At 46.0% G+C, this 27,891-nt stretch overlaps 1 protein-coding gene across 1 annotated transcript; it reads left to right on the top strand.

Moving 5' to 3' along the window:
- Positions 1 to 3,347: 3,347 nt before the first annotated feature.
- glis2b (GLIS family zinc finger 2b) lies at positions 3,348 to 27,600 on the top strand. The gene is made up of 8 exons (XM_015945580.3): positions 3,348 to 3,485; positions 3,572 to 3,650; positions 24,369 to 24,570; positions 24,931 to 25,061; positions 26,087 to 26,242; positions 26,322 to 26,455; positions 26,541 to 26,659; positions 26,733 to 27,600. Exons 3-8 carry the CDS (start codon positions 24,393 to 24,395, stop codon positions 27,452 to 27,454), a joined length of 1,440 nt encoding a protein of 479 aa, XP_015801066.1. The 5' UTR covers positions 3,348 to 3,485; positions 3,572 to 3,650; positions 24,369 to 24,392; the 3' UTR covers positions 27,455 to 27,600.
- Positions 27,601 to 27,891: the final 291 nt, after the last annotated feature.

Here is a 27,891-nt window from a genome sequence, read left to right on the forward strand (position 1 = left end):
TGTGAAGGCTTTTTTAGATGTTGTTTGGCAAACTCTAATCTGGCCTTCCTGTTTTTGGGGCTCACCAATGGTTTACATCTTCTGGTGAACCCTCTGTATTCACACTGGTGGAGTCTGCTTTTGATTGTTGACTTTGACACAGATACACCTACCTCCTGGAGAGCGTTCTTGATCTGGCCAACTGTTGTGAAGGGTGTTTTCTTCACCAGGGGAAGGATTCTTCGGTCCTCCACCACAGTTGTTTTCCGTGGTCTTCCGGGTCTTTTGGTGTTGCTGAGCTCACCGGTGCGTTCCTTCTTTTTGAGAATGTTCCAAACTGTTGTTTTGGCCACGCCTAATGTTTTTGCTTTCTCTCTGATAGGGTTCTTTTGTTTTTTTCAGCCTAATGATGGCTTGCTTCACTGATAGTGACAGCTCTTTGGATCTCATCTTGACAGTTGACAGCAACAGATTCCAAATGCAAATAGCACACTTGAAATGAACTCTGGACCTTTTATCTGCTCATTGTAATTGGGATAATGAGGGAATAACACACACCTGGCCATGGAACAGCTGAGAAGCCAATTGTCCCATTACGTTTGGTCCCTTAACAAGTGGGAGGCACATATGCAAACTGTTGTAATTCCTACACCGTTCACCTGATTTGGATGTAAATACCCTCAAATTAAAGCTGACAGTCTGCAGTTGAAGCACATCTTGTTCGTTTCATTTGATATCCATTGTGGTGGTGTATAGAGCCAAAAATGTTAGCATTGTGTCAATGTCCCTATATTTATGGACCTGACTGTATCTTGGTTGCATAATAGACGACAAACTCACATTCCAACACAATACGGAACATATTTTTGCAAAATGCCAACAGCGCCTCTAATTTCTACGTAAACTCTGCAAACTTCAGGTCCACCAAACCATCCTTGCTGCATTCTATTGATGCTTTGTCGAACCAGTTCTTACATTGAACATTTCTGCCCGGCTTGGTTCACTCACAATTGCTCAGCGTAACATGCTCAATAAAATAATCAGGATAAGCAGTAAAATCATCGGTCAGGAGCAGCAGTCACTCACCAGCACATATAGCACTTCAGTTCTCAGAAAAGTCACACAGATCTCCACAGACCCATCACATGCTCTCCACTCCCATTACACCCGGTTACCATCAGGTCGGCGATTCAGGGCCCTCCCAGTGAAGACAAAAAGAGCTTCCTCCAGCTTCCTTCCCTCTTCAATCCACCTGTTAAATAGCAAAAATGACTGTGACCAACATTGCAGTAAATCTAGATTGAACTAGTAATCTTTTATTATCGTATTCTTTTTTAAATTCCTTTAATTAAGTGTATGTACATGTGAGTAGTCTTTTAAATGGATTGTATGTGTATGTGTGTTTTGATGCTGTTTTTATTTGTTGTGCTGACGCTCTGACTGCGAATGAAGTTCCTAACGGACAAATAAAGTGAGTTGAAATGAACTGAATTGAGAAAAGAAGTTAAAGCTGCTAACTTGAACTCATGAACGAGTACACTTGAGACAGAACATTTGTTTAATTAAACTGATCACGTCTTGTTATTAATTGATTTAACCCTCTGACCCTGCACCTACATAAGAAATGCACCCACCAATCAAAACTATTAACTTAAATGTAATAAAGGCTGAACTGGATGTGGATAATGAGAGATCTGATGTTCCAACCTACTTTGGCCATTAGTTTCGCAAACATACCTAAAACCTTATTTATGACCACAATGACCCCACTGACCCCCGGCTCAGGAAGTCATATGAAAAGTAACATACCTAGTTAGCTTGTCTAATGTTTTATGTGATATGATTGTTTAATGCAAACGTAATGATCACAAGGCAATCCTGAAATGTTTATTACGAATCTACAAAGCAGGGATGTTGAACTTGTATCCACTAAGAGCCAGGTTGGTATACAATCACATTCATTCAATAAGCTTAAAAAGGACCGGTGATGCTAAACATCAGATTTAGATGTCAGAACCGAGCAGTTACAAATGTAAGCTGGAGATTTGAGAAAGCAATAGCCTAAGCAGTTAGAGGTTTTTATGTTTTTCTCTCAAATTGTATTAAAACACACACATGCGTTTACGTGTTCTCATAATAACCAACAGCATCAGGTCTGATGTCACACACACGCCCTCTGGTGGTGGCCAGTGGAACTCTGATGGGGACCACAAACAGCAACGGAGCCCCTGGTGTGCAGTTTGAACCTCAGCATCCCTGACATTAAACCACTCAAGGTGGACAAACAGACCCATTCAGCAACTACATGAAATAGATGTAACTCCTCGTCTATTTAAGGAGCTTTGTATTTAAAATGTATTTTGTTTTAGTAAAAGAAAAGTAGTCACTGAGACTGGCAGGCTGTAGTTATTGCACATGCATGTTAATGGCTCTGAGTAAAATGAAACAGACGTGTAATTATCTTTATTGAAAGGTAACTGCAAAAATAAATAAATAAATAAATAAATACATCTCAAGTGGACCGAGAAACAGAAATAAACTGCCTCATTACAACATAGAAACAAGGAAATAAAATACTATTCTTCTGGTTCCTGCTTTTGTTTACCATGCTACTTAAATATTAACATGTCTGAGGTATTATATCTTTTACTGATTCCACTATCAGATTCTTGAGATAACTTCTGACTGTGTGTGTGTGTGTGTGTGTGTGTGTGTGTGTGTGTGTGTGTGTGTGTGTGTGTGTGTGTGTGTGTGTGTGTGTGTGTGTGTGTGTGTGTGTGTGTGTGTGTGTGTGGACGAAAGCCGGGGACTGCCCACGGAGGATGGGCGGAGCAGCAGTAAGCATGCGCTGAGGTGGCAGGCTCTCTGGGCTGGTCCTGACGGGCTGGCTGGCTGCGCTCCGGGCGGATGTCTGTGCACGTCAGACGGCGGTGGGGAGACAGCCATCAACACTCCGCGTCTCCTCGAGTGCTCGGAAGGCAAAGACAGGAAGAAACCCGCGGATAACATTGCAAAAGGAATTCAAACTGGCCCACCTCCGCATCTGGAAAAGCACCCACGAAGACAGAGACGATCCTCCCTATCCTCCCGCCCACACCCCGTCGCCAACCCGCCCTGTCTCTCCTGTCCAGCACTTTTTGCTATCCTTCTGGCCTGAATTGCCCCCCTCGGAGAACCACGACCACCCAAAGGAACCCCCCACTTGACTTGACCAGCGTTGCCATCAAGCGATGCGCTTTGAATTTGAGACGGAATCACCTTTTGACGCACAACAGAAGCGGTGGTCGTCGTTCCCCTCGGCGGAACAGTTCAGGCTGTGGATCCGGGTGTTTACTCTCTCCAGTGCTACACAGCCTGTATGACACGGCTGTCATTCTGAAGAATAATCTTTATTTAAACTAGCGGCTGCCACACGCCGGTTTCAGCGTATTTGATGTTTCTAGCAATTAAACGTTTACCGACAATGGTCTAGGGACAGACCGCCGCCAGACCGTGATTTGTAAGAGGTGCGCGAGGCTTTTATTTAGATTTTAGTGAATAAAAAACAACAAACTGACAAGGAGGTCCCTTCACACCGACGCTGTTTGTGCAGAGAGGATACGCCAGAAGTTTCTTCACAGGAGTAGACGTGGACCGAACCGGAGACAGTTCGACCAAATCCACGGTGTAAGGTAAGAATCTGGGCTTTCTGACGTGCATGTCTGCATGTCCGCGCTGCTAGGAGCAGGTTGGTCCGTCCTGCAATGTGAGAAACGGCAGGAGTTCAGGGCAGTGACCTATTTTCAGAGGCTTTCCAGCGGTGCGCTGTCACGTCCTGGGCTTGAGCCGTTTGTGCCATTTACGCATAAAACGTCTCTTTTCAACACGGGCCGAGCCACATGGCCACATCCTCTCCTCAGCATCAATCTCTCTAAGCCCAAGAGACATTTTTAGAGCAGGGGAACAAACCCCGTCCTATAGAGTCCGTGGTGCTCATCAGAGCCCAGCAGCTGTGGTGCAACATGCAGGCTCGTGCAGATGTTTGTCACTGCATCTGACAGAGTTCAGCTTCTGCAGGTTGCAGACGGACATTAAACCTCTGATGTTCTGGAAAACAACGAACAGGGTATACTGTACGTTGTTATTGCATTTGCATGTCCGGACTTGTCAGAGTTGACATCCACACTTTGTTTTTTATGACAAGTGCTGATTATTGCAGCACTATTTAGTGACATCTTTATCATTTTTGTTCAGTCCAGTTCTGAGTTGGATGAGGCTGAGAGTGCAGCACAGGGGGCAAGGATGAGCACGGCCAGAGAGGCCTGGACAAAGGGCCTTTTTCCTCCAATTAAGCCATTCCGCTGTCCCTGTGCCTAATTGTGCACACACTGGGATTGGGTTTGCAGTAGACCTTCTCCTCATTGGCTGCCTCCCATGCACCCATTGTTTCAGGAGAGAGAACCAAGCCCTGCCACGGCTGACCCTGTGATGGAGGGAAATAAGGCCTGGCTGTTGTATGTTGGAGATCAGACTAGCAAAGATTGCATATTTCCAGTGTGACTGTGAGGGTGTGTTCCAGAAAATGTCCAGAAGAAGAGCAGAAATCTTTTTATTTCCTTTCAGACTTAAAACCTTCTCTGGAACGGTGACCAGGAGGGCTTCACACATCCTCTGGCTGCTCGCTGCATTGGTGATACAATCACAGTTCAGATGCAGGCTAGACATAACCTTCATCTGAGAGGAAGTCTGGGGTCGGATAAAAAGACATCCATTACCACTGACCGTGGACTTTTCCTCAACTCCACTAACTCTAACTCTGAGTTTTTAGTCACTGCAGAGAAACGCTCATCTCCACCGATGAGCCAGATGTTCCAGAAGTGAATCACTTAGCTGTACATTCATTGCACTTAACCATATTCATTGTAATACAGCATTTACATGTGTTTGCTTCCATTCTGTCAAGCCCCAGTAGGGAGACGGTTGCACCTCCAGGTACTTGGGGTGGGGGTGGACGGCAGGTTTTATTTCCTGATATTTGGACATCTCACCCCAGATTGGATCACAGCAACATGACTCTACAACTAACTTGCAATTTGGAAATAACACCAGCCTGGAGGAGCTTCTGCTGTGTGGTGAAAGTGACTAACGCTAACAGTTAGCTTCTGCTAGCCGAGACATTCGCTGCTGTTTCTTGAGCACCACAACAACAGCAGCCTTCCTTGTCGTGAGTCAAGATGAGTGAGTCCATGAACAGATCTGTCAAGCTTTTCTAATCCTAGAGTTTCTTCGCCTGTTTTCTGTCAGAAGCTAATGCAGGAGATAGGTGTAGGAGACTATTTTCATAAAAACTAATTTATTATCAGAAATAATCATTCATGGGGTTTCAGGCAAGCACGCCTTTAATGTGGTGAATAAAAGATTCCAGCATGTCGAGTCTGAAATCAAGTCATGGGCGTTGTCGTTGCCCCCCTCCTCAACTTTCTGCGTGTCTCCAGATTGAGCCCCACGCTTCAACTGTGTGACATCATTCAGCTGAGGTCCAAAGCTGTTATAAAAGCAGCTGTTCTATGTAAAAGGTGGACCCTCACGGCATTCCCCTGCGTCAGAGACCCACTAAGAGGTGTTCCGCAGACAGAAAGCACACTGCACGTGTGCCAGGCTAACATAAAATGTACCGCATACAACACCAACATATTTAAGAGTGTTGCACAGTTCAGATATAAAACTGATTGTAACAAGGCCCCCCCCACCCCTACACACACACACACACACACAGTGAGGCCACAGAAACATGTTAACCCCTCAAAGCCTGTGGAAATCACACCCATTAAGTGAAATGTAAAGGCGGTAGGGCCAGTTTGAGTGTTTGAATTAATATCTCAGTGGGGCGCCATAGCTGCTGAGGATTATGGTCAAGCTAAAAGGCAACTGAGCAGCAGGGGAGAGGGGATTACAGTGGTCGGTGACTGAGGCGACTCACTGTGAAAACAGGGCACCTGCTGCACAGTTGCATTAATCTTCACAGGGGGTAAATTCCCACGGTGGGTCCAAACTTCCTGCAGCAGCGCTTGAAAACGGTTGTTTTTGTTAAGATTGAAAGCGTTGGGAAACAAACTGGAACATAAGTTTGAGATATGCAGAAGTCATGCCCTCTGTTCTTTAATGGAAGAAGGTTGATAGTCCATCAGGGTTCAGCAGCAGGATGCTCAGCCAGAAAGGAGTCACGGCCGCACGAACGCATTCATCACTCAGTCTTCATGATGTTGAAGTTCTAACAAAATAACACAGTGTTCGCAGCTACGTCACCTGTTGTCTTGGAGATCAAGGCACGATTGCTTCCGCTTTGGCAATGAGTGGAAATCACAGAAGGCTGAAAATGTGTTTCTGACTCAACTAAGTTCAGATCAAAAGCTGATTCAGGCGACACCTGAAAATAACCTCATTACATTCCTTACTTTTTCTCCAGCAGTTCATAGCACTAACCGCTGCCGTGTGCTAACAGAGAGACAGAGTCATCGCTGCTAAATGGTGTGCTTGTTGGACGATGGTCAGATTTTTGGTGCTCCAAGTCAAAAATGGCCAGCTCGATTCATGCTAACTGAAAGACACCAGGTCAACCCCTTTGTTGCCTGGCTGGCGTGGCTCAGCCTTTGTGCATTTTTCTCCAGTTAAACTGTAACCACTAATCACCTCACAGCCTCGCTGTTTCCTGTAGGAGCAGACCATGCCTGGGTCCCTATGGTGGGTCCAAACGGCCCCCGCAGAAATGCACATTTTACCCCCTTTTTCTTCAAACCACCTGTGTGTGACATCCCAAATGAGTTTAGGGAGGGGGGGTCCTCAGGAGTCAGTTCCTCTGCTGGAAGTCTGTAGGTTCACATTTCCAAAATAAACACAGACAACTCAGCGACCCCGCCCTGCCTCTTTTCATTCTCCCAGCTCCGTGTTTCTCACATGAGAAAATTTCATCTTGCAAATTTCCTCAGACAATATGCAGACCACGTCTGTGGCCAGAAGTGTTTAAACAAAAACAAAGGAGAAAAGCTAAAACGTAATGCGGTGTGAAGCTTTGCTAAAGGGAGTTTTCCAATAGTTTCTGCCACCATATTTAATATTTAACAGCTGAAGTCTAGTCCAGTTCTCTATTTCTATATTTTGCAGTTTAACTAAGTGAGATATCAAAGAATCGCTTTTTAGGTGGGAACTCAGCTGGTTTGTGTCAGACACTCTGAGAGCAGCAGCATGGCGTGTGTGTGTGTGTGTGTGTGTGTGTGTGTGTGTGTGTGTGTGTGTGTGTGTGTGTGTGTGTGTGTGTGTGTGTTTATATGATTGCTTGTTTGAGGAGTACAGAAAGGGAGGAGTTGGATAGGATTGGCTTGGTCTGTAAGAACAGATGGATCACTTACTGGGAAGGCCGAGAAGGGGAGTGGGATGGATGAATTTCTTGAAGACAAGGGGACGAGGGAGGGATGGGTGAGGCATCTGTGAGATTTAAATTTGACTCTCAAGTCTGGGCCTGGACCCGGCTCTCTGTCTGGGCACATCCAGTCTCGTCAGGCTTCACCCCTCCTTCTGCTTTTTCCCCTCTCATCCCCAACTTTCTAGGACGTCATCTCCTCTCTTTAAACTCATTTCTTCCTACTCTTTCCCCTTTTTTATCTCCTTTGAACTTCCATCGTTCCATAAGCTTCCCTCTCCCTCCACAAACAGCACGTATATTATATAAGTCCTTCTCCTTATTGGTGCTGTGAAAGAAAGAGGAGGGAGCTTTGGCCTGGGAGTGCTTACCTTCTCTGTGGTGGATTGGAGATGTTGCCAGCCCTAATTTAATTCATATGTACTGGTGTAGCCCCCCCCCCTCCCCTTCCTCTTTGCAAAGCAGCCTTATGTAATTTGGAAATGCTTTCGTTTGAGGTTTTACTTTGAGACATGTTTTGATCCAAGATGCTTCCAAGAAGTCGCCTCATTGTTTGTATTTGGTTGCTAAAGTAAATGAGCTTGAATATTTAATCTTAAGGCTCCTGCTGCTGGTTGTCCTGAAGTTTTAATGCTTACAGGCTGTTTTTGGATTGATGCTGATGTCAGTATTGATTCAAGGCTGAGGAGTGTGTGAATGAAAGAGCTTTGCTCTGACCGTCATCAGGATGAACTCTCAGGCTCCTAATTTTCTTCCATGCTAGCGTTCATCTCCATTAGCTCTTGCTCAAAGGTTGACAGATCCAAATAAAGATCTAGCTCCAGATACTTCTTGCACAAACTGGGCATGCAGACAAATTTAAATCAAGATTTCTATTTTACAGCATTATGCTTGAACTGTGTCTGTCGGCATCTCAGCCGCCCTCCATCTGTCCCTCTGCATCTGCCACCCTGCACAGTTATTATTATTATTATTATTATTATTATTATTATTATTTTGCTGTTCCTCACTCTTGGATGAAGCTACAAAAGATGAAAGCTGCAGGGTGGAGCTAGTCACTTAGAGAAGCCACAACACAGAAGCACAGAGAAAAGGGGAAACAAAGAGAAAGGACTGTCGTGTTGACCTTGTCCTTTTGCCAGCCGTGGTGGGAGGCGTCGCCGCGTTCAGGGTTACTCTGAGAAAACAGGCGAGTAGTGAGAGGAGAACGCACGGCTGCCGTTAAGTTGGCACAAACTCACGAGGAAAAGACAACACAAGCTTTGTGCGTTCATGTGTGTGACCACCGTGTGAAGCTGGGGGGCTAACATGAAGGTGGGGTTGACAGTGTGGGAGCGCATCCAGATTTAAAGCAGCAGGAATCCTGCGCGACCCCATATCACTAGCGACTAGATGCTCTCGTCTGTCTGAGCTTCTCCCTTTTCTTTTTCACAGGCTTTGGTTAGTGTTGGCTGCTTATGCAAGGTCAGCCACACACACACCTTTCTTTGCTCTATTTTCTGCACACTTGGTCAACAGGTGCCTCCCAGTCTTTCCAGTATCTAGGCTGAAACAGCAGGAAAGCTACAGCCCAGTGGAGAGGCAGAGGCAGGCCTCATATCCAGCCTGCTGGAGGCCGCGTTGCATAAAGCTGTTGCTGGGTTCATGTTTCTACCCCCCCCAGCTATAAGAAGACCCATTTCTTACAGATTCCATCTCACATGCGCGCTTTATTGAGTTGCACATAGAATAAAAGTGGCTTGGGTGGGTGTGTAAATGTGAAAGGGGTTTGTTTCTCATGCGTGTGGTGCCATAATATCCTTGTCCAGGAAATGACTGTGAGACAGACTCACCCCTCCCATAGCTGGAGCGGTACCACAGTGCTCTGAACTGGTCTGAACTCTACTGCAGCCCAGGCTGCAAGCTGCATGTGTGCTATAAGGTCCATGCAGTCAGTGTGCTCATGCACACTCTCTGGTCCCTAAATGTCCAGATCTAGTTCAGTTAGATGAGTCTTTGTGCTGCAGTGAGCGCATCTGTCTTGTACTCATTGTTAGACTACATAGTGGTAATTTTGAGTGAACTCGAGCAAAATTTCTTCATCCTTTGAAGGCATTTTAGGAGTTTTCCTACTTTTTTTTTGTTACTTGTTTCCTTTCCTGTAGTTGTCATCTGACCTTTAACCTCAGCCATACAGAGAATCTTAATGATGAGCTGATGCTGTGTTGACACACAGCAGACAGCTTAGGGAATAACTCGTTTAATGTGATTTTTAAAAATGTTATTTTATATCCTTTTGTATGTCTGTCTTTGTGCTGCGGTTTTAAAGATTTTTATTCTCAGCCTTTCCTGGTTACAAACAGGTTATGAACAAAACAGCCTGCCACAGCGTTTGTTCTCCTTTAACCCTCTGGAGGCAGGTGTTGCGGATTAGCAGGGTTAAAACCCACCTACCTGGTTACTCCACATGCGTATTTCATGAGTATTTTTTAACTCAGAAGTACCCCTGAAGGACTTTGTTGTTTGTCCTTTTATCAAAACTTATTTTGAGCCTGAAAGGGTTAAAAACTGAGTAAATAAAAATGTAATTTAACACCAACAATGCACATAGATGATGAACCTCAGTTGTTGTTTCGGGTCCTTGCTGGATTTTTCCCAAAGACACAGAGTTCTGCTGTAGGTTTTGTTTTATTCCACCTCTGCTTGTCCGGTTTCATCCTTCTAAAAACACACCGCACAAAACACCATCATGGCCAGGTGTAGAAGAACCGGACTGAAGCCGAACGGGAAAAGGCGATCAACCTTTGATCCAGACCATTCCAGATGGTAAGGAGAAAATCAGTCTCCTAGCAAATCAATAATAAAGAAATATTGACAGGATGTAACACAGAATTCAACTTCAGTTCATTTCATATTATAATTTAAAACAATGTTTGCTCATTTTAAACTTCTACAGCCCGTGTGTCCACGCCTGTCTTCTGTTTAGCCAAGACATTTTTCCTGAAGCTCAAATTCTAACATGGATTTTAGGGAGTGGCCACCAAATCCCTTTGTGTGTGTGTGTGTGTGTGTGTGTGTGTGTGTGTGTGTGTGTGTGTGTGTGCGCACAATGGTGCATCCCTTCTACTGTGGAGGTGCGTCCATGCAGATAGTTAATCTTATCAGAGAAAATGCACTTAAACAACATGAGATTATAGCTTGTAAGTTGTTTATTTAAATTAAACTTGTGCAATGTGTGTGTTTACACACAAACACGTGGCAGACAAATGCTGAACACATTAACTAAAGCTCTTCCAAATTTACAAAAGCAGACGTCCCCTACAGGCAGCAGAAAGAGCACTGGGTCGGGTCAGGAATGCATAGAACAGGCACCTGCCTAAACCTTTATCCCTCCCACTGTCTTTATGGGTGACCCCGTGAGGAAAGTTGACCATTGAGCAGGGTTGATGGTTTATCCTTTGAGGTCCACGTGGCAGGGGTGAGGGGGTGCTCACTCCTCACCCCTGCCACTTGGACCCAAGGGATAAACCATCAACCCTGCTCAATGGTCAACTTTCCTCACGGGGTCACCCATAAAGACAGTGGGAGGGTTAAAATACAAGGTACACACACACACACTGTGCTAAGTGCTACCTGCTCTGCCCCACCAATGTAATGTGGAGAGAAGGAAGTTTGTGTTTGAAGAGGAACAGACCTCCAGCGCAAATCTAAGAAACACGCCACCTCCACAAATATGACATGAATCTGGTCCTGCGGTACTGTTAACGTTGGTGCGAGTCAGCTGGAACGACAGTGTTGTGTGTGGGAGTCGCAAAGAGCCGTCACATCCGAAACACACATCCAGCAATCCCAGCAAAACACACAGCTGGCTGGTGGGCTGATGAGAGGGTGAAAAACTGAGATTTCGTGCTGTTTGATCATCCACAATCTAATTATTTGAAAAGTTTTAACTCTAAAGGTTTACATCAGCCCCCATAAGATCACCAAACAACATCTCCTACTTAAAGTTTCATAGCAAATAAACTTTCATTGTGGGGCTTTTTTTATTCACACCCCCTAGCTCACACATTCTCTGACTGTTTTCCTTCTTCTCTCCTTGGCTTCACTCCTCCTTTTCTTTCGTCTCCTGTTGCTTTCCTGTTGAGCATGGTGTGGTTACGCCCCTGCTTGGCTGATGAGCCAACTCCAGACCCCATGATTGCAGGCAGGAGTTGGAGGATTGCATCACTGCCTGTGGGGCGAGAGGCCAGGGGGGTGGGGGCTTGTAGAAAAAGACACAGAGATAAACTTGGAAAGAGAGAAAGTGAGGAAGAAGTCAAACAGGAAAAGAGACGAGGCAGCTACACTGAAGTCTGGGAGAGCAGAGATGAAAATGGGGAGGGGGGTCGCTGTAGGAGGTAGAGAGGCCCAGTGGAATGATTGGAGGGTAAAGTATAAGCCATGGTGGGGATGTCAGTCACTGGCTCTTTTCTTTTTCTTCTGTCACTCCCTTCATGGGCCTGATGCTGCGCTCATTGGTTACTGCCTCTGTTATCTACACTACAGAACTGAGAGCTTGAGAAGTGCCCCACAACACTGCTCAGTTCTCATCAGAACCTTCGATATCATTGTATGAAGTGGCCATAGCACTCATTTCTGGACCGGGTCGTCGGCAGAGCCGATTTCAAACACACACACGTACTGATGGAGACATTTTCCTTCTCCATTGGTGTGTTCGAGTTGTGAAGCAACTCTCCACCAGGACAGCAGAGGGCGCAGAACTTTTCTGGGACACCCTGCCATCTTATTCAGTCACGTCTCTAGTGTCATTGTGTTTGTGTATTTCAGAGACATTTTAATACAGGCAAATGTGTCCTCCACCTCTCCATGCAATCACCTCTTCTAAACTCACATTTCCCATGATTTCCTGACACAAATAGAACGTTTGCTGCGTATCTTTGTACTTCAGTCGCGGCTGTGTTAACGTTCTCCTGCGTGACATTCTTCAGCCTGCTCCGTGCCTGCTACTAGAAGTTTAAATATTTTTGTGGTTGAAACCGAAGGTCAAAGCAAAATCCCAAAGTGATTTCAGCAGTTTTATTCTTGACAGTTTCAGCACCTTCTAGAACCAGTCGTTTCAGCGCGCTGTCACTTTAAGAAAACAAGCCGTTGCTGGCCACACCCACACATCCCCCGCCCAGGCTGCTATAGAGCTCCGGAAGTGGACGTAACTTCTCCCGGCATGCAACAGTTCAAATCGAAACGGCGCCATATTGGCATGCAGAAGTCGGCAGCTGGACTATTTGTTATTGTCAGAAAACTCAATCAAACGGGAAATATGGTAGATTCCTGTTGTGCCCCAGGATGCAGAACAGACGCGGACGACATAAGGAATGAGCCATCTACAGGATTCCCCAAGATCCGGAGCGCCGCAAACGTTGGATCATTGTAATAAAACTCGCTAGTGACCGAGCTAAAATGAAGCTCTGGGATCCCGAGAGTAAAGGTTTTCACTTATGCAGCGACCGCTTCATATCAGGTACTTAAACCAACGTTTCCTCAACTGTGTATGGTGTTTATTTTAAATGCTTTTATTACGATTCTTAGTGGGCTTCCTAAACTTATTTTGGCGTGTCTGTCTTATTACTCACAGCAACAAGTAAACATCACGTAAAACGTTGCCTCGTGAGTTCTGCGTGCTGCCGTTTACGTGTTTTATGATCACAGCAATTAACCGGCTAAGCTGTATTTCATTTTTAAGCAATGGTTGATCAATTGTCAGATCACACATAAAAAGCACTTTGGATTGCTATTATCTGTCTCACCGAGACAGCTCTCAGACAGATCCTGAGACGCTCCTGCCTGACATATTTATTTTATTCACGAAAAAAAAAATCAAACTAGTGATTTCTCTTGGCGTTCAGTTTATACATTCAAACAGCACATCACTCTATTTAAACTACTTACGTGTAAATCTGTTATTTGTCCATCCATCCATTTTCATCCGCTTATCCGGAGTCGGGTTGCGGGGGCAGTAGCGTCGAGAGGCCCAGACTTCCCTCTCCCCAGCCGCCGGAGCCAGCTCCTCTGGGTAAATCCCAAGGGGTTCCCCGGCCAGGTCCGGTGTAGTCCGCTCCGACAGCTTCTGGCGTTTTTAAAAAGTATCCCAGGGGCACGGTAAGGGTCAGAGATGTTTAGTCTATTTAATTTCTGACTATATAAAACGATTTCTTCGGTTTTAAAGTGTGAAGTAAACTCCGACGAAGTAAAATCCAAGCGGATCCCGTTCACGTTCATGGTTACATCCGTGTTTGTTTACCTTTTTTGCATGCCAAAATGGCGTCTACTAACTGAGAGTCACGTGGGGTCCGGGGCTCTATTGACCCTTTGCACGTGACGCCACGCCACTCATGTGGCCGCCCCCTTCGCCATGATGGACGGCAAAAAGACCGTTTACACCCGTTGAAACTCCAGTGAAGCTAGTCATAACAAGCCAGTTTGTAGCCTTTTATCGCTTTAATTTAGTTGATTTGACAGTAAAATGGTTTTAGCTTGCTGCGTGGTTGGCTGCACTAACAGACAAGGATGTAAACTCAACTAGTTTAGTTTTTTTAACAATTTTGATAAAGACTGAGGACGTAGATGAACTGTCAAGCGGACTAGCAGCCCTCAGATTTGCAGCGAACATGTTTTTACCGGGTAAGATTAACGTTCATTTATTTCACGAGGAAGACAGGGACGGGGATTAATGTGATGTGTTTATACAAGTTATTGATAATCCTGATGGATGGGTATTTCACCACGGATGATGCGCGACCTCCACTGTGGTGTAACGCAAGACAATTATTAACAATATTAAAGCTCCGATGTATGATTACGTGTGTTAAAATTGCATTATTTATTTATATGAGCCTCCGCGTTCAGAGATCTTCTCATTCCGGTGTGAGAGCAGCAGCTGAACCCGGTAACACTGGTAGGGATCCGGACTTTTTAAAAATCAGCTTTGGTGTAAAGTGAAACGCTGTCTACAACATAAAGTTATAAATCCAGAGGGTGAATTTAGGCAAAGTCAGCAACATGTTTACATCGGTGAACAGCTGCAGAGAGAACGTAAGCTAACGTTGGTAAGCTAGTTAACATACCGCTCTCTACGAGCCCCCGCTAGATGCGCTACTTCTTCTGATAACTGAACTGGGCATGAACTAGTGGAAGGAATGCTGGAGGAGTTTTGTTTTTGTTTTGATCGTAAAAACAATTTCAGGCTCTACTTTCGCCTTTGTTTAGTAATCGTCTCGCTCACTGTTTACATGTACATCGGTGCAAAAGGTCAATAAGCTGAGAAGCTCCAATATCTGAGAGGGGCTGAGAGTAGAGCCGCTGCTCCTCAGCAGCAGCTCTCTCTTGCACAAGAGAAGTGTTTCTATTCTGCTTTCCTTATTTGTGATGTCACAAATGGGGACTTTTTAAAACAGCTTGGTTTAGGCACATAGTTTCTAAAAACAAATGCAGGTATACAGAAAGATAGAGGAAGTAGGAACTCACATGGTAGCACCCACAAAAGGATGCAGAAGATGAGCTTAGCATAATATGTCCCAAATAGTACATTGTTTGAAAATGGAAAGGTGAAAAGATGTCATGAACATAAAGCAGAGAAACTTGATTCTCAGCATCATCTGCTTGGCTGAGTTTGGACTATTTAGGTTAAATAAAGCCCGATTTGCAACACTTAATGAATTTAGCTCATCACCTGGGCCAATAAAGGGAAAAAAGTGTATTTTGATACTGATTTTTGTGATTTAGCATTAAATATTTACCATAATCTGGAAAGTAGGTGTATCTGAACCTCTGTGAAAAGAAATGAGAAAGACAACCTTAATGATCTGCTGCTGTCATAATCAAGACCCCAGAACTCACGTAAGAAGCTGCAGGTCTAGGAAATCTCTCTGATGTAGAAAAATAATCCTGAACTTCATTCCTGCGCATTTGATTGCGATCAGGCGTTAACAATTGCAAATTGCTCCAACCTGCAGAATCTCATGAGTGTGTTTGTGCCCGCTTATAATCAGTTGTGTTTGCTTTGAGAAAGAGCAGATCGTGGAAGGAAAAGAAACATTACAAGCATCTAGTAGGTCAGGGGAGATCCTAGACTGACATTGTGAGAGGCTAGCTGCTCAGTTAGAGGAGCCTGTATTTGTGTCATGCCTTCTTAGGGTTCTACAACCCTCCAAGGCATTTTACAACACAATCAGCCTTCCACCCATAGAGCACATTTCAAACACAGAGGCAATTCAATGTGCTTTACAATTATCAGGAAAAACAACATAAAAACACAAATTAAACACAAATGGAATTACAGTTTAGCGCTAAAGGAGAAGACCAAGTTACAGAGCAGATTACAGTGGAGACGACGTATGATAAGAAACATTTCATATAAAGGCTGATGAGTACATTAAGGTTGGGGCAGATCTGAGGTCATGGGGAAGCTGATTCCATACGTGAGCAGCAACACCATGTTTTGTTCTGACCCGAGGTTCTCCCAGCTGATTGTTTCCAAGGGATCTCAGAGCCGTATTGGGTGTATATACAGGAATGAGATCGGACATGTATTTTGGTCCCATGCCTTTGAGTGATTTATAAACTGGTAGGAGCACGATCCTGTAGTTTACTGGTAACCAGTGTAGGGATCTAAGAACAGGAGTGATGTGTTCCGTTCTCTTAGTTCTTGTTAAGACTCTAGCAGCAGCATTCTGAACAAGCTGCAGTTGCTTCACAGCCTTTTTGGAAAGACCAGTTAGGAGACAATTGCAGTAGTCCAGCCGACTAGAAATAAAAGCGTGAAAAAGTTTCTCTAAGTCTGATCTGGACATGAGACCTCTGACTCTTGATATTTGATGAAGGTGATGAAACGCTGATTTGGTTATAGCCTTAATATGTCCAGAGAAGCTCAGGTCGGAGTCAATGATAACTCCAAGATTTCTAATCTGGGTCTTTGTCTTTATTCCCCTGGAGTCTAGCTGAGCAATAACGTCCATTCTATCCTTCTTGTTGCCAAAGACAATAACTTCAGTCTTGTCTTTGTTTAGTTGAAGGAAGTTTGACTGTATCCAGTCGTTTACTTGCTCTAGGCACTGACAGAGTGAGTCCAGTGGACGACAGTCACTAGGTGATAAGGCTAGGTAGATCTGGGTGTCATCAGCATAGCTGTGATAGGCATATTTCAAGTTTTTGTAAGTAATCACAACAATATAATATGAGCAATTCAGTACGTTATATTCAACAGCTTTTCAATAAGTTGGACCCCCCTCTGGGAATTGCCCCTGGTGCTGCTCAATGTTTGAGATTTCCAGCTTGATTTTTAATTCAGACCGTGGCTACATGTGGCACACGTTGGACAAATAGCAGCTATGACTGGTTTAGATTTTGATAAATAAACTGGATGGGTGGGTGGGGATTCATAGTCCTCACCCGGCCAAGTTCTCCAGATGTAGCTGTGGTTTGATTCATTTGTTCCACCAATGGATGATTTAGATTATAAACTATTGCACACATGTTCTGTTTTCTAATAAACTACAGGATGAAAAACATGATTTTGTCCTTTATCTGCTCTTCTGTCCCTAATGCACCAAGAGTCGAGTTCTGTCAGAATGTCATGAGATAATCTCTGGTTCTGCAGGCCGTAACTGGCCGGCACAAAGTGAAATCTCAGTCTGATGGCATTGTATATGTTGTGTGTGTGTGTGTGTCTGCTCTGTCTTCTCGATCCCCAGTGAGTCGTGGAGGATGGCTGCTTATACTGAGCCAGGACCCTCTGGAGGTTTCTTCCTGTTAAAAGGGAGTTTTCCTCTCGACTGTCGCTAAATGCTTGCTTAGTGTGAGGATTGCTGTAAAGACTCTGACACTAGTCAGTGACTTGATGCAATTTGCTGGGTTCCTTATATAGGAAACTTTTCACTGATTGGCTTAATGAACTGACCTGTGTTGGAATGTTTATTATGTGAAGTGCCTTCAGACGGCTCTTGTCGTGACTTGGCGCTTTATAAATAAACTTGAATTGAATTTAATAGAATTGAATTCAAACAATTCCATTTAAAACTTGTATTTCTTTAAAAATAACAAGGCTGCTTTAAACACTATTAAAATATTTTTCCATCCAGTTCTTTCTTTTAACCCTTTAGAGGGCTCGCACTGAAGTAGTTTAAATTTGAACATTTCAACCCCAGGCTGGTAATGTGGTATATAACTAGTTGTCTTCTGTTGGTACAAGTTTCAAAATGAGCTCTTTTCATGCAAAAAATCAGTGAAAACGAACTGATTAAAGATGGACGCTGGCCCTATTCTTTTTGGAATGATATAGATGAGTATAGGACACTTTATAATATTCTAGCTAATTTTAGAACATTACATCACTGTAGAATTACACAGAAAATTTCACAGTTTTTAAACATTATAGTTTTTTTTAATTATAAAAAACAGATTCCTGTAGAATATATTACATTTAGCACAACTAGTCAACCTGGTGATGTGAGCGTTTCAAAAACCTAGCATTGTTAGTTTTAGAGATCTGACCGTAAACACGAGAGGAGACCGAGCAGTTTTCTGGTCCATCGCCATAAACATTTGGCGCGTCATAGCCCCGTGCTGATTGGTGGAATGGTGCCATGGTGTGAACCATGACTAGCTTGATCTCTGATGAGTGTTTGGGTGAAATCCCGTAATTCTGAGTCTGTGAAAAGGCACACCGACATCATTTATGATGCCAGGGGAAGTGTCTAAATATAGATGCTGGCCCTGTAAAGGGTTAAGCTGCTGTCTCTTGTCTCGTCTTGCCTTCTTCCGCCTATCTGGGTCCGGGTCTCGGGAGCAGCATCCCACTAGGGAGTTCCAGACCGTCCTCTCCCCGGCCTTCTCCTCCAGCAGGAACCCAAGGTGTCCCTGGGTCGACCCTCCTGCCACCAGGACATGCCTTAAACACCTCCCTGGGGAGGCGTCCAGGAGGCATCCTAACAAGATGCCCAAACCAGCTCGACTGACTCCTCTCGATATAGAGGAGCAGCGGCTCTACTCCGAGTCCCCCCGAATGTCCGAGCTCCTCTCCCTACGGAGCTCCAAACCGTTAAGCTGCTGCGTGTGAGATAGTTAGAATCATAAATAAAGTGTGGCTGTGAATCAACAGCAGCTATAATCAGCACATGTAAAATCCGGCTTGTCTCAAAGTTTTGCACCAAAAAACAAAACGGTCGATTTTTCAGCCAGTGGGTTCCCACTTGGAGCATGTGGTGCTTTTTTCTCTTCAGTCTTCTTTTGACAACAAACCACAAGAGCGACCCACCCTCCTCATTCTGCGCCTCCCTCCCTCCTGGCACCTCCCCCCCCCCCCCCCCTCCTGGAATTCCTCCGTGTCTGAAAACTCTGGCTGGAGGCCTTCGTTAGCTCGCTGAGAGGCTTCCTGTTTCAGTCTGTCCTTTTTTACTAACTCTATCCCTCTTCTCTCCGTTCTATCCTCGTGTTTCTTGTTAAGTCCCTTCCTTTGCTCCCCGGCCTGAGTTTCAATAACGTCTTTTTCTTTTTTAGCATATACAGTAAGTTACCGTCATGTCCCTTATTTAAACAGATTGTCCCTGTCCCTCTACTCCTGTCATGATAACTCTAGCTCTGTGTTTGTCCCCCCGCCCACCCCCCGAGGGGGAGGGCTCCATGCAAGCTGCCATTACATAACCCTGTCTCAGATTCACAGGGTTCAAAAAGGAGGGGTTTGGATTTAAACACCATCAACAAGCTCTGTGAGACTTTGCTGCTCAGTCTGGTTTAATAATACAGTTTGTAAATAACACAGATAATCCTGAGGAATTAAACAGAGTTCACTTGAGAAGAAAATCTGAGGGGAAAACAATGTTTTAAATGTAAAATAAACATAAATGATGATAAAACAAACAAAAAATAGAAAAAAAGGGGATGAGAGGCCCAGAGAAAGTGTGTGTGTGTGTGTTGTCTCAGCCAGCAGAGGGGGGACCAGTTACCTCTACCACGGGAGTGAGAAGGTAACTATTGGGCCATTCCCATCTGTACCGGGTCGGCCCGGGCCGGGTAGCCCCAGTCGGCCCCAGCCTGGCCTGGTTGATTCCACACATCCTTGACTTAAGCCCATGTGGGCTGATTCTACCCACCAATCAGAGGCTTGCTCTAATGGAAGGTGTGAATTTGCTGTCAGCAGTGGGTGAGTTAGCCCTGGTCGGCCTGAAGCAGACCCCCTCGAGAAGAGGGCTGAGAATGAGCCTTGGTTGGCCCGGAAAAATACCAGGCCACCCAGATATGTAAACAACCTATGCTACCCGGCCCGGGCCGACCCGGTACAGATGGGAATGGCCTATATGAGTCTCAGCGATGGTTAGACGTTGAGCTGCTGACCCGCCTCTGTTCTGACCGCTTGTTTGTTGGCTGGTGCGTCATTCTCTGAGTCATATCGATCAGCACAGAGGTGGACTCAGACTGAAAGATTCTAAACTTTGATGGGAGAAATCCAGTTTTTAGCACGGGCCTGCTTACGTTACTCAGGAGATGTTTTTATTATTTAGGTCCGCACACTATCAAGCCCAGAGCCTCAGTGGCATGCTGAAGGCTTCGTGTCATTTTGAGATGAACGTGTTTATTTCAAGATTCTCTCTGCATGAAATTCATCAAACTCATCTCCAAACAGGCGGCGTGATGGTAGAAGATAAAATGATTCAATGTGACTTTTCGGTGACCCTCACATCTAAATCAAAGACATCATGTAAATTTGTTTAATGGATTTTAAATTGTTTACTTTTTCTAACAATTGCATTTTTGACTCCGGTAAAGCAACTGAAGGGCTGCAAATTAAACAGAAACATGGAGACAAACTGAACATAATGTTATGTTTAAAACTTTCATTCATGAATAAAATGATGACGATTACCGTGTGTGTACCATGATACAAAGTAAAATGTATTGACATGTTTAGATTTCAGCCCATAAATAAAATTATAAACCAGATTAAGACATTTTAAGTGATTTTATTTTAAGGTTATTGAGAAAATTCCAAACTTCATCACAGATTTTTCTTTATTTTGCTTTTTTGAAAAATATTCTTGCAGATTTATTGTGAAGAATCGTACGGCGCGCAATCAGGCAACGCACGTCTTATCACAGCTCCAGCTTGTTTAAAGTGCGATCCTGTTGTGGTTGTTTTCACGGTGGCATTATCTCAGCTGTTGGTTTTGGTGAATGTGTGTGAAAATAAAAGAAAAACAGCAGCAAAGAGCCCCGGGGAGAGCTGGTTCACCTCCTACAGACCACCTCCCAGGGTCACAGCAGGAGGGAGATTAGGTTACAGCCAAATTCGGGAAGGGGGGGGGGGGGGGGGGGGGGATACGCATTCTTTCACACATGCAGAAAACAAAATATTACACAATGTGATTTTTAAACCCAGAAACATAATCACCTCATGCTCATGTTTTTGATGCTGTGTATTTCAGCACCAACAGGTGAGGCAGCCGGACCTGAAACCCAGTCCTCCAGGTATCTCCAAAGGTCAGATCAGGGTCAACACTGATCCATGCGTGGTGAAACACACAGCATAACCTACATTTTTCATCGTCTTAGCTTTTGCACACCCTGTTTTTGACCCAAACACACCCTCATCATGTAACCTCATCACAGAAAGTCCGATTGACTCAGGTGGGAAGAGTTGTTGCAGGGCAATAGGTGATTAAGGTAGCCAAAGAGGACACACACAAACCTCTCTTTGATGAATCTTCCTCCTCCACTTCCTCCTCACCCTCATATATCCTCGCAGTGGCCCCTGCGATCTCCCTCCCACCCGTTCAGCTGCTGCAGTCAGTGTTTACTCTGGTAGAGATTGAAGAGAGGGCCCAGAGAGGGACAATGCTGCCTTTCAGAGATGCTGTCGACCCCACGGCCGAGCAAGGAAGTCTGCATGGGGGCCCAGCCAACACCCCTTCCTCAAACTTCACAGCCGCCCGCCACAATGCTTCACACACACACACACACACACACACACACACACACACACACACACACACACACACACACACACGTGAGCGCTCTCGGTCCATCACCTCCATCCTCCCATTCCTGCCTTGTTCTTTCTGCCTCACATTTCCCACAAGCCCCTTCTCAGTGAATGTGGCCGTTTTGGAAGATGTAGATGAGATCCCATAAACGCAGCCCAAGATCCACACACAGTGAGTCACTTCCCAGCCGGTCTCTGCCTTTCCTCTACTGAGTGGGCGGGCGGAGGTGAAATATGACAGTGGGGGACTGATTCACCTGGAGGTTTTCTGGTCAGCACCACTGTAACATAGAGGCTGTGTGTTGCTAACTCATCACAACATGATGTAATCTGAACTCTACATTTCCTTAAACTAGAAGACAAACAATCGTATGCTCTTCGTGGCTTCGGCGTGGCTTTTATGGCTTGTAGGGAGTTTGCCGTTTGTCTCTGTGGGATTAGAGCTGGATTAGAGCAGATGTTAAACTGGGTCCTGGTCCTCGCCTCAGGGTGAAGGCTGTTACTCTTTTAAAGTGGAGGACAGCTGATTTCTGCTGCTTTGACCAAACAGTTAATCCAGATTAGGTTGCTGCCTGTGTGGTAGGACAGGGTCTGATACCAGTGAAGTTTTTTTTTTTACCCTTGATGTTGACCTCATAACAAATGCCACTAATCAGCCCCATTGAAGCCATGCTTCATCAGGGACGTTGCTCCATTCATACTTACAGAAGGTGTGTGGTTGACACCACACAGAAGGGAATCTCTGCACAGTGTGTGCAGGTGAAACTGGAGACCTACTGCAGAGACTCAGACAGTAGAGAACCTGTCTGTCTGCCTGAGCCCTGCTGTTCCTGCCCGACGTTACACCACAACAAACACGAGTGTTTTATTCTCTGGCATCAAAAGAGAACCTGAAGTTTAAGTCTTTTCACTGATCAGAGCTTTTTAGTGATTAAATATATCGCTGGTTTACTTGATTGACTTGGATGTGAAGTCATCAACGTGTTGGTCATGCATCCTGATGCGTGTGAAGAACATGAGTGTCAGTAGCTACGTCAGGGCAAAGGTAGACTGATAACAGCATAATGCTGCTCTGTGTGCATTTACAGTGGGATCCTCTGTTAGCAGAAGTACGCGTGTGCATTATCGTCCTCTCATCTTTGGCTGATCGAGTCTCTACACACACACGCATGCACCTCGCCATGTGCATGCATGTGTGAGCTGGTAGCATGTTGGGATGATGATGATGAACCTGCTGATCTCCCTGCTTAATGCCTCCCAGAGAGACGAGGTCTTTTCCTGTGGCTGCTGGCCAGTCGCTCTCAAAGCCCCCCATTCACTGATAACCGAGGAGTGCGTGTCAGCGTTTGTGTGAAGAAAGTACAGAACAGACGAAATAGTGAAATTACTCTGACTTTCCTTTGTGCAGCAACCGCAGCGATGTTTTTTTCTGCGTGCAAATCCCCGTGTTAAGATACACACGCTCGGAATATAGGACATTAAATGTGTGTGAAGATGTGTGAGGGGATGTGTTCATGTGTGCGTGGTGGGAAGGAGCAGTGAACCCTGAAGCACCGTGCTCAATGGAGGCTTGGCTGGAATTCAGCGACGCCTCACCAGCAGCGTTTGGGCGCAGGAAATAAAACAACATTTATTCACGTTTGAGCTGAAAGATTTAAGTCCAAGTCCTGTTTTTTCCTTTAGAAGAAAAATGATCTGGATTTGTGTTTGTGAAGCTGCATGTCCCTTGGCTTCGTCCAAATGCCCAGTGGATGAGAAGGATGACAACTGGAGTTAGAGATGACAGCTAGACGAAGCCTTCTGCCCGCAGGCTGGGTCCAGAGGTCGGTGTGCTTAGATGGGGTGGGTGGATGGGTACAGCTGGAGTTAGAGGCCTGCGGCGTTGCTGGAGGGTCTTAAAGGTCCAGAGAGTCTGATGGTGCACACTGTGGGGGTTGTGGATGTGTTTCGGTGGTGGTGGTGGTGGGGTTGATGCAACAGGGTGCAAAGGCCGGCGACGGGCCAAGGACTGAGGTGAAAAAGGGCCGGCGGTGGAGGCGACCATCTGGATCGGATTGTAGAAATTCCTCAGGAAGAGTGTGAGTAAAGGTCAGGATGGGAAAAGGAGACGAGGGTCACTGAGCTCTCACTCCGCGTGTGTGTGTGTGTGTGTGTGTTTATTATTCTTTGCCTTACTCCGTGTTTCAGCCTATTGTGATCGATCCACCACTGTCGTAAAACGTTTCTCACCCGACGGGGATGTGGAATGTCGGGTCCTCTCAGCAACACTCAGGCTGCAGGTGTGAGAACCTGCCGTCATCTGTGGGTCGCTGCTCACGCGGCCCAGTTTCTCTGTTATTGTCAACAGCAGATGACGGCTGGATGCCTTCAGGATTTTAATTGATATATTTTTATTTGGTTTTTGTAAAATTCATTATTTATATGGTTCAAACTTTTTTGATCCTAAAGTTCTTCTCTGATCCAAGCAGGTCGAATTCATGACTAACAGTTTTGACTTGAACAGGCGTATTGATGAGGGCTGCCGGCCATTTACAGGACATGTGGACTCAACAGAAGAACCAGTGAAATGCAGCGCTCGTCTTGGACGTAATTTTGGGGGGAGACAGGGGGGACATGTCCCCCCCACTTTTTCCAAAGTCAAGTTTTGACCCCTGCACTTTTTTACCATTCAAAAACAATATTACTGGTACGCTATATTAAATTGACACTGGTTGAGCTCTAGGACCAAGCAGAAAACAACCGTCTGTGTTGAAGCCTGTTTCCCATTAGAACATACTGTAAAGATACCCCCCCCACTTCTAAAGTGAAAATTACGTCCATGGCGCTCGTTAATCCTCCGTAAAAGCTTCCATCGTGTTCTGACTTCTCAGACCTTCCGTCACATCCGACTGCTTTAGCATCTTTGGAGCATCTTTCCACTGAGCTGGCAGCGGCTTTAGCGGCTCCACGCTGACTCAACTCTCATCTCTGTGGCTGTTTTTGCAGTTTGGAGGTCAGCGAATCGTAGCCATGTTGTCCCTGGACGAACCCCTGGACCTGAAACTCCCTCGGCGGTTAAATGGGAAGGACAGAGGTGCACGCTCTCCTCCCCTCTCTCCACTACACCCCAAACGCATTCGCCAACTCCATATGACGGATGACGGGACAGCAGTTATAGAGCCCGCCTCACCAGCATCTCCACACTCAGGTAGGTGTCAAGACGAGGTCAACAGTGAAGCTAAAACTAGAATCAGACGTTTCTAGCTTAAAAAGATGCTTGAAACTAAACAATCTTGAAACCATCAGATATGATACTAATCATCCTACTCACAATAACAAGCTTAAAGACTTTTACCAATGCTGATTGTGTTCTACATTCACCTCTAAAGTCTGATTTTAACCCTTCAGGTTTCAGTTCGATTGCTCAGCAAGACTTTAGCTAATTTAGCTAAAACAAAAGCAGGTCGTATCTCATCAAACATCAGATGGATCATTAATGTTAGAGAAAGGGTCCCGGTGACTGATGGCTCAGGGGAGAGGTCACTGCAGCTCATGTGTGTTTTCTCAGGTGTGCAGGTGGTCCCTCATGACCGAACAGACACCCCAACCCCCCCTGCGGTGGACCTGAGCATGTCTCCCTCCTCCCGACACACTCCCAGTTCTCCAGAAACAAGTAACGGCAACTGCATCCCCTCGGGGGTGAGTATGGCACACAGACTCCTGCAGAACTCCCCCAAAAGCTTCAACCTAGTTTAGCTGAAACGAAACCTAACGTCCACTCATGTTTAAGCTACTGTAAATGTCTAGCATTACCGGGGTCACGATGACAGGAGCAACATCGCGCTGTGTCACACGGACATGAGGGAGTGGTTGAGCAAGAGAGGGGAGGCCTCTTATCAAACACGTCTTGTCTCCCCAACAAATGCCTTTGTCTGTGCAGATTGCACTCAGCGGCCCTGCTGGCATGGTGTGTGTGTGTGTCTAATCAGATTTAGGACCCACTACGGCCATGCAGACCTCATGTTGCCTAATTCAATTCCCATGCAATTGAATTGAGACATGCTTGCTAAGGCTATTCAGCCTCCCTCCCTCCCCCGGCCCCTCAGCTGCACACTCATACCCTATATTGACACTGACTGGACACAATATCACAATACTCCTCCTTTATCCCTCCAAACGTCTTACACAGCAGAATTTATGCGTAGAAATAGGCTACACGATTCCCTCAGTGGAGGGGATCGGTCTCGTTTCATGAAATTTGCTCTCTTTGTCTCTCTCCTTTTGTGCTCCCCACTTTATGTCTTGAACTCGAGTTTTATGTTTCATTGTGTGTGTGTGTGTGTGTGTGTGTGTGTGTGTGTGTGCTTCAGCTCTCTGAGCCCCGCGGAGGTTCTTTGAACCTTACAGCCGAGCTGAGGGACGTAGTGAGGTTTTGTAGCGCACAGCGGGAACCTACTCGAAGGAAAATGGAGAGGATTTTTGAAGAGCGAGATGAAAATCTACACTTTAGCAGGAAGAAGCTCCTCTTTTGTTTGTGTCTCATTCGGTTAATCGTTACCTGTTATTGAGCTGATGGTCTGTTTTGAGGAGTGAGCAGCTTCGTTTGAGGAGGTTTTTATTGTTTTCCAAAGCCAGACACACTTGAGCGTTCACTTTCTTCTTCATCTCAGAATTTTAAGGTCTGATTAACTCTCTGTGCTCTTTTTGTGTCTTGCTCCTTTAAGAATCCTCACCTCTCACAGGCGTTTCAGTTCTTTGTGCCAATCGGACCTGGAGCAGGACTTCACCTGCCATCCTCCATGTTCATAGGCCAAACAAGCGATAAGAGAGCCTCTCCTGACCTTTCTGCAGACGAACAACTCGCCTGCCGCTGGAAGAAGGTTCGACTCAGGAACTAAACCATGACATTAGAGCAGCTAAGGATCAAATTGTTCGTTTGAAACTGTTTCCCTCCTTCAGTGCCATTTGCTATTTGACTCCCTGCAAGACCTCGTGGACCACGTCAATGACTTTCACGTCAAACCGGAGAAGGATTCTGGGTACTGCTGTCACTGGGAGGGCTGCGCTCGCAGAGGGAGGGGGTTCAACGCTCGGTGAGAACATCTTTCATCTGGATTTGTGTGACGAATAAAAAACGTGATAAAGTAGTCTTTTGTGTGTGTGTGCTTGTGTCTGAAGGTACAAAATGCTCATTCACATTCGCACCCACACCAACGAGAAGCCTCACCGCTGTCCCACCTGCAACAAGAGCTTCTCGCGCCTGGAGAACCTCAAGATACACAACCGCTCACACACAGGTCAGAGCTCAGCCCAGAGAAGACCTTGTTGCACGTGTAAGGGTTTGATGTGGTAAATGTGTCGTCACTGCAGGTGAGAAGCCCTACATTTGTCCTTATGAGGGCTGCAACAAGCGCTACTCCAATTCCAGCGACCGCTTCAAACACACGCGCACACACTACGTAGACAAGCCCTACTACTGCAAGATGGTAGGCTGCCTGAAGCGCTACACGGATCCCAGCTCACTGAGGAAGCACATCAAAGCCCACGGCCACTTTGTGGCACAGGAGCAGGGCTCCCCAGGTGGGGTGGGCTCTATGCTGAAGGGGAGTCAGAGTGGGGGGCTAGCTAGCGGTGGTGCTAAAGATCCAGAGTTGTCCTACATGAACGGAGCCCACATTATCATTCCTGGAGCAACAGCTGCTCTCCTGGGAGGCCACGCCCTGCAAGGCCTGGGTGGTGCTCTGCCCTTGTCACCCCTCAGCCCGAGGCCCCTGGACCTCAGCACTCTGGGTAGCCCCAACTCCCCTCCACCCATCCTGTCCTTCAGCGGCTCCCCTCTGGGTCTGGCCAAGGCTCCTTTGCTGTCCCATGCATTCCCATCTCCCCTCAGCCTGCCCATGGTTCCGATGATGGGGCCCACATCCGAGCGCCGGGCACAGAGCCACCAGCTGAAGAGAGGCGGAGGAGAGGAAGGAGAGGACGAGCTAAGTGGGGGGGTCCTAAACCTCTCCACAGGGGGGTCTCATGATCCCCTGTCCTGGGTGGTCATCCCTCCAGGCGCTGTGGTGCTCAAGCCAGCTGTGGTTAACTGACACACACACACACACACACACACACACACACACACACATATGCACAGATGCACGCACACACACACACACATGCATAGATGCACGCACACACACACATTCCAGAAGAGCTCAGGGGGTTGGAGGGGAGGGTCCATGCCATCGTGGGACAGCAGGAGGTCGGGTGGAACAATCGACTTGTGGCCGTGCATCAAGAAGATAACTCCGAACCTCACACCCTAACCTATCCAACACACTCCCCTCGGACTGTTGGAGAACTAAACTTGGGACCCAGGAAGTGAATCCAGGAACACGTAGGGCCCTGTAATCATCACAAGGCCTTAGGAACAGGCTCCTCTTGTCTGATACTTCATCCATTCCTGGTGGTTCTGTGGACGAGGACCGCAAACGCGGCCGTCTCAGTGCTCTGTGTTCCTAATCTTACATATTTATGTGACTGT

The sequence above is a fragment of the Nothobranchius furzeri genome, chromosome 12 (genome assembly GCF_043380555.1).
Source record: "Nothobranchius furzeri strain GRZ-AD chromosome 12, NfurGRZ-RIMD1, whole genome shotgun sequence".
Lineage (NCBI taxonomy): Eukaryota > Metazoa > Chordata > Actinopteri > Cyprinodontiformes > Nothobranchiidae > Nothobranchius > Nothobranchius furzeri.

Excerpts from the sequence above, each read along its gene's own strand:
- glis2b (XM_015945580.3), top strand. The coding sequence starts at position 24,393 with ATGTTGTCCCTGGACGAACCCCTGGACCTGAAACTCCCTCGGCGGTTA. Across the intron at positions 25,062-26,086 it reads GCAACTGCATCCCCTCGGGG|AATCCTCACCTCTCACAGGC; the intron begins GTGAGTATGGCA and ends TGCTCCTTTAAG. Across the intron at positions 26,456-26,540 it reads GGGAGGGGGTTCAACGCTCG|GTACAAAATGCTCATTCACA; the intron begins GTGAGAACATCT and ends TTGTGTCTGAAG.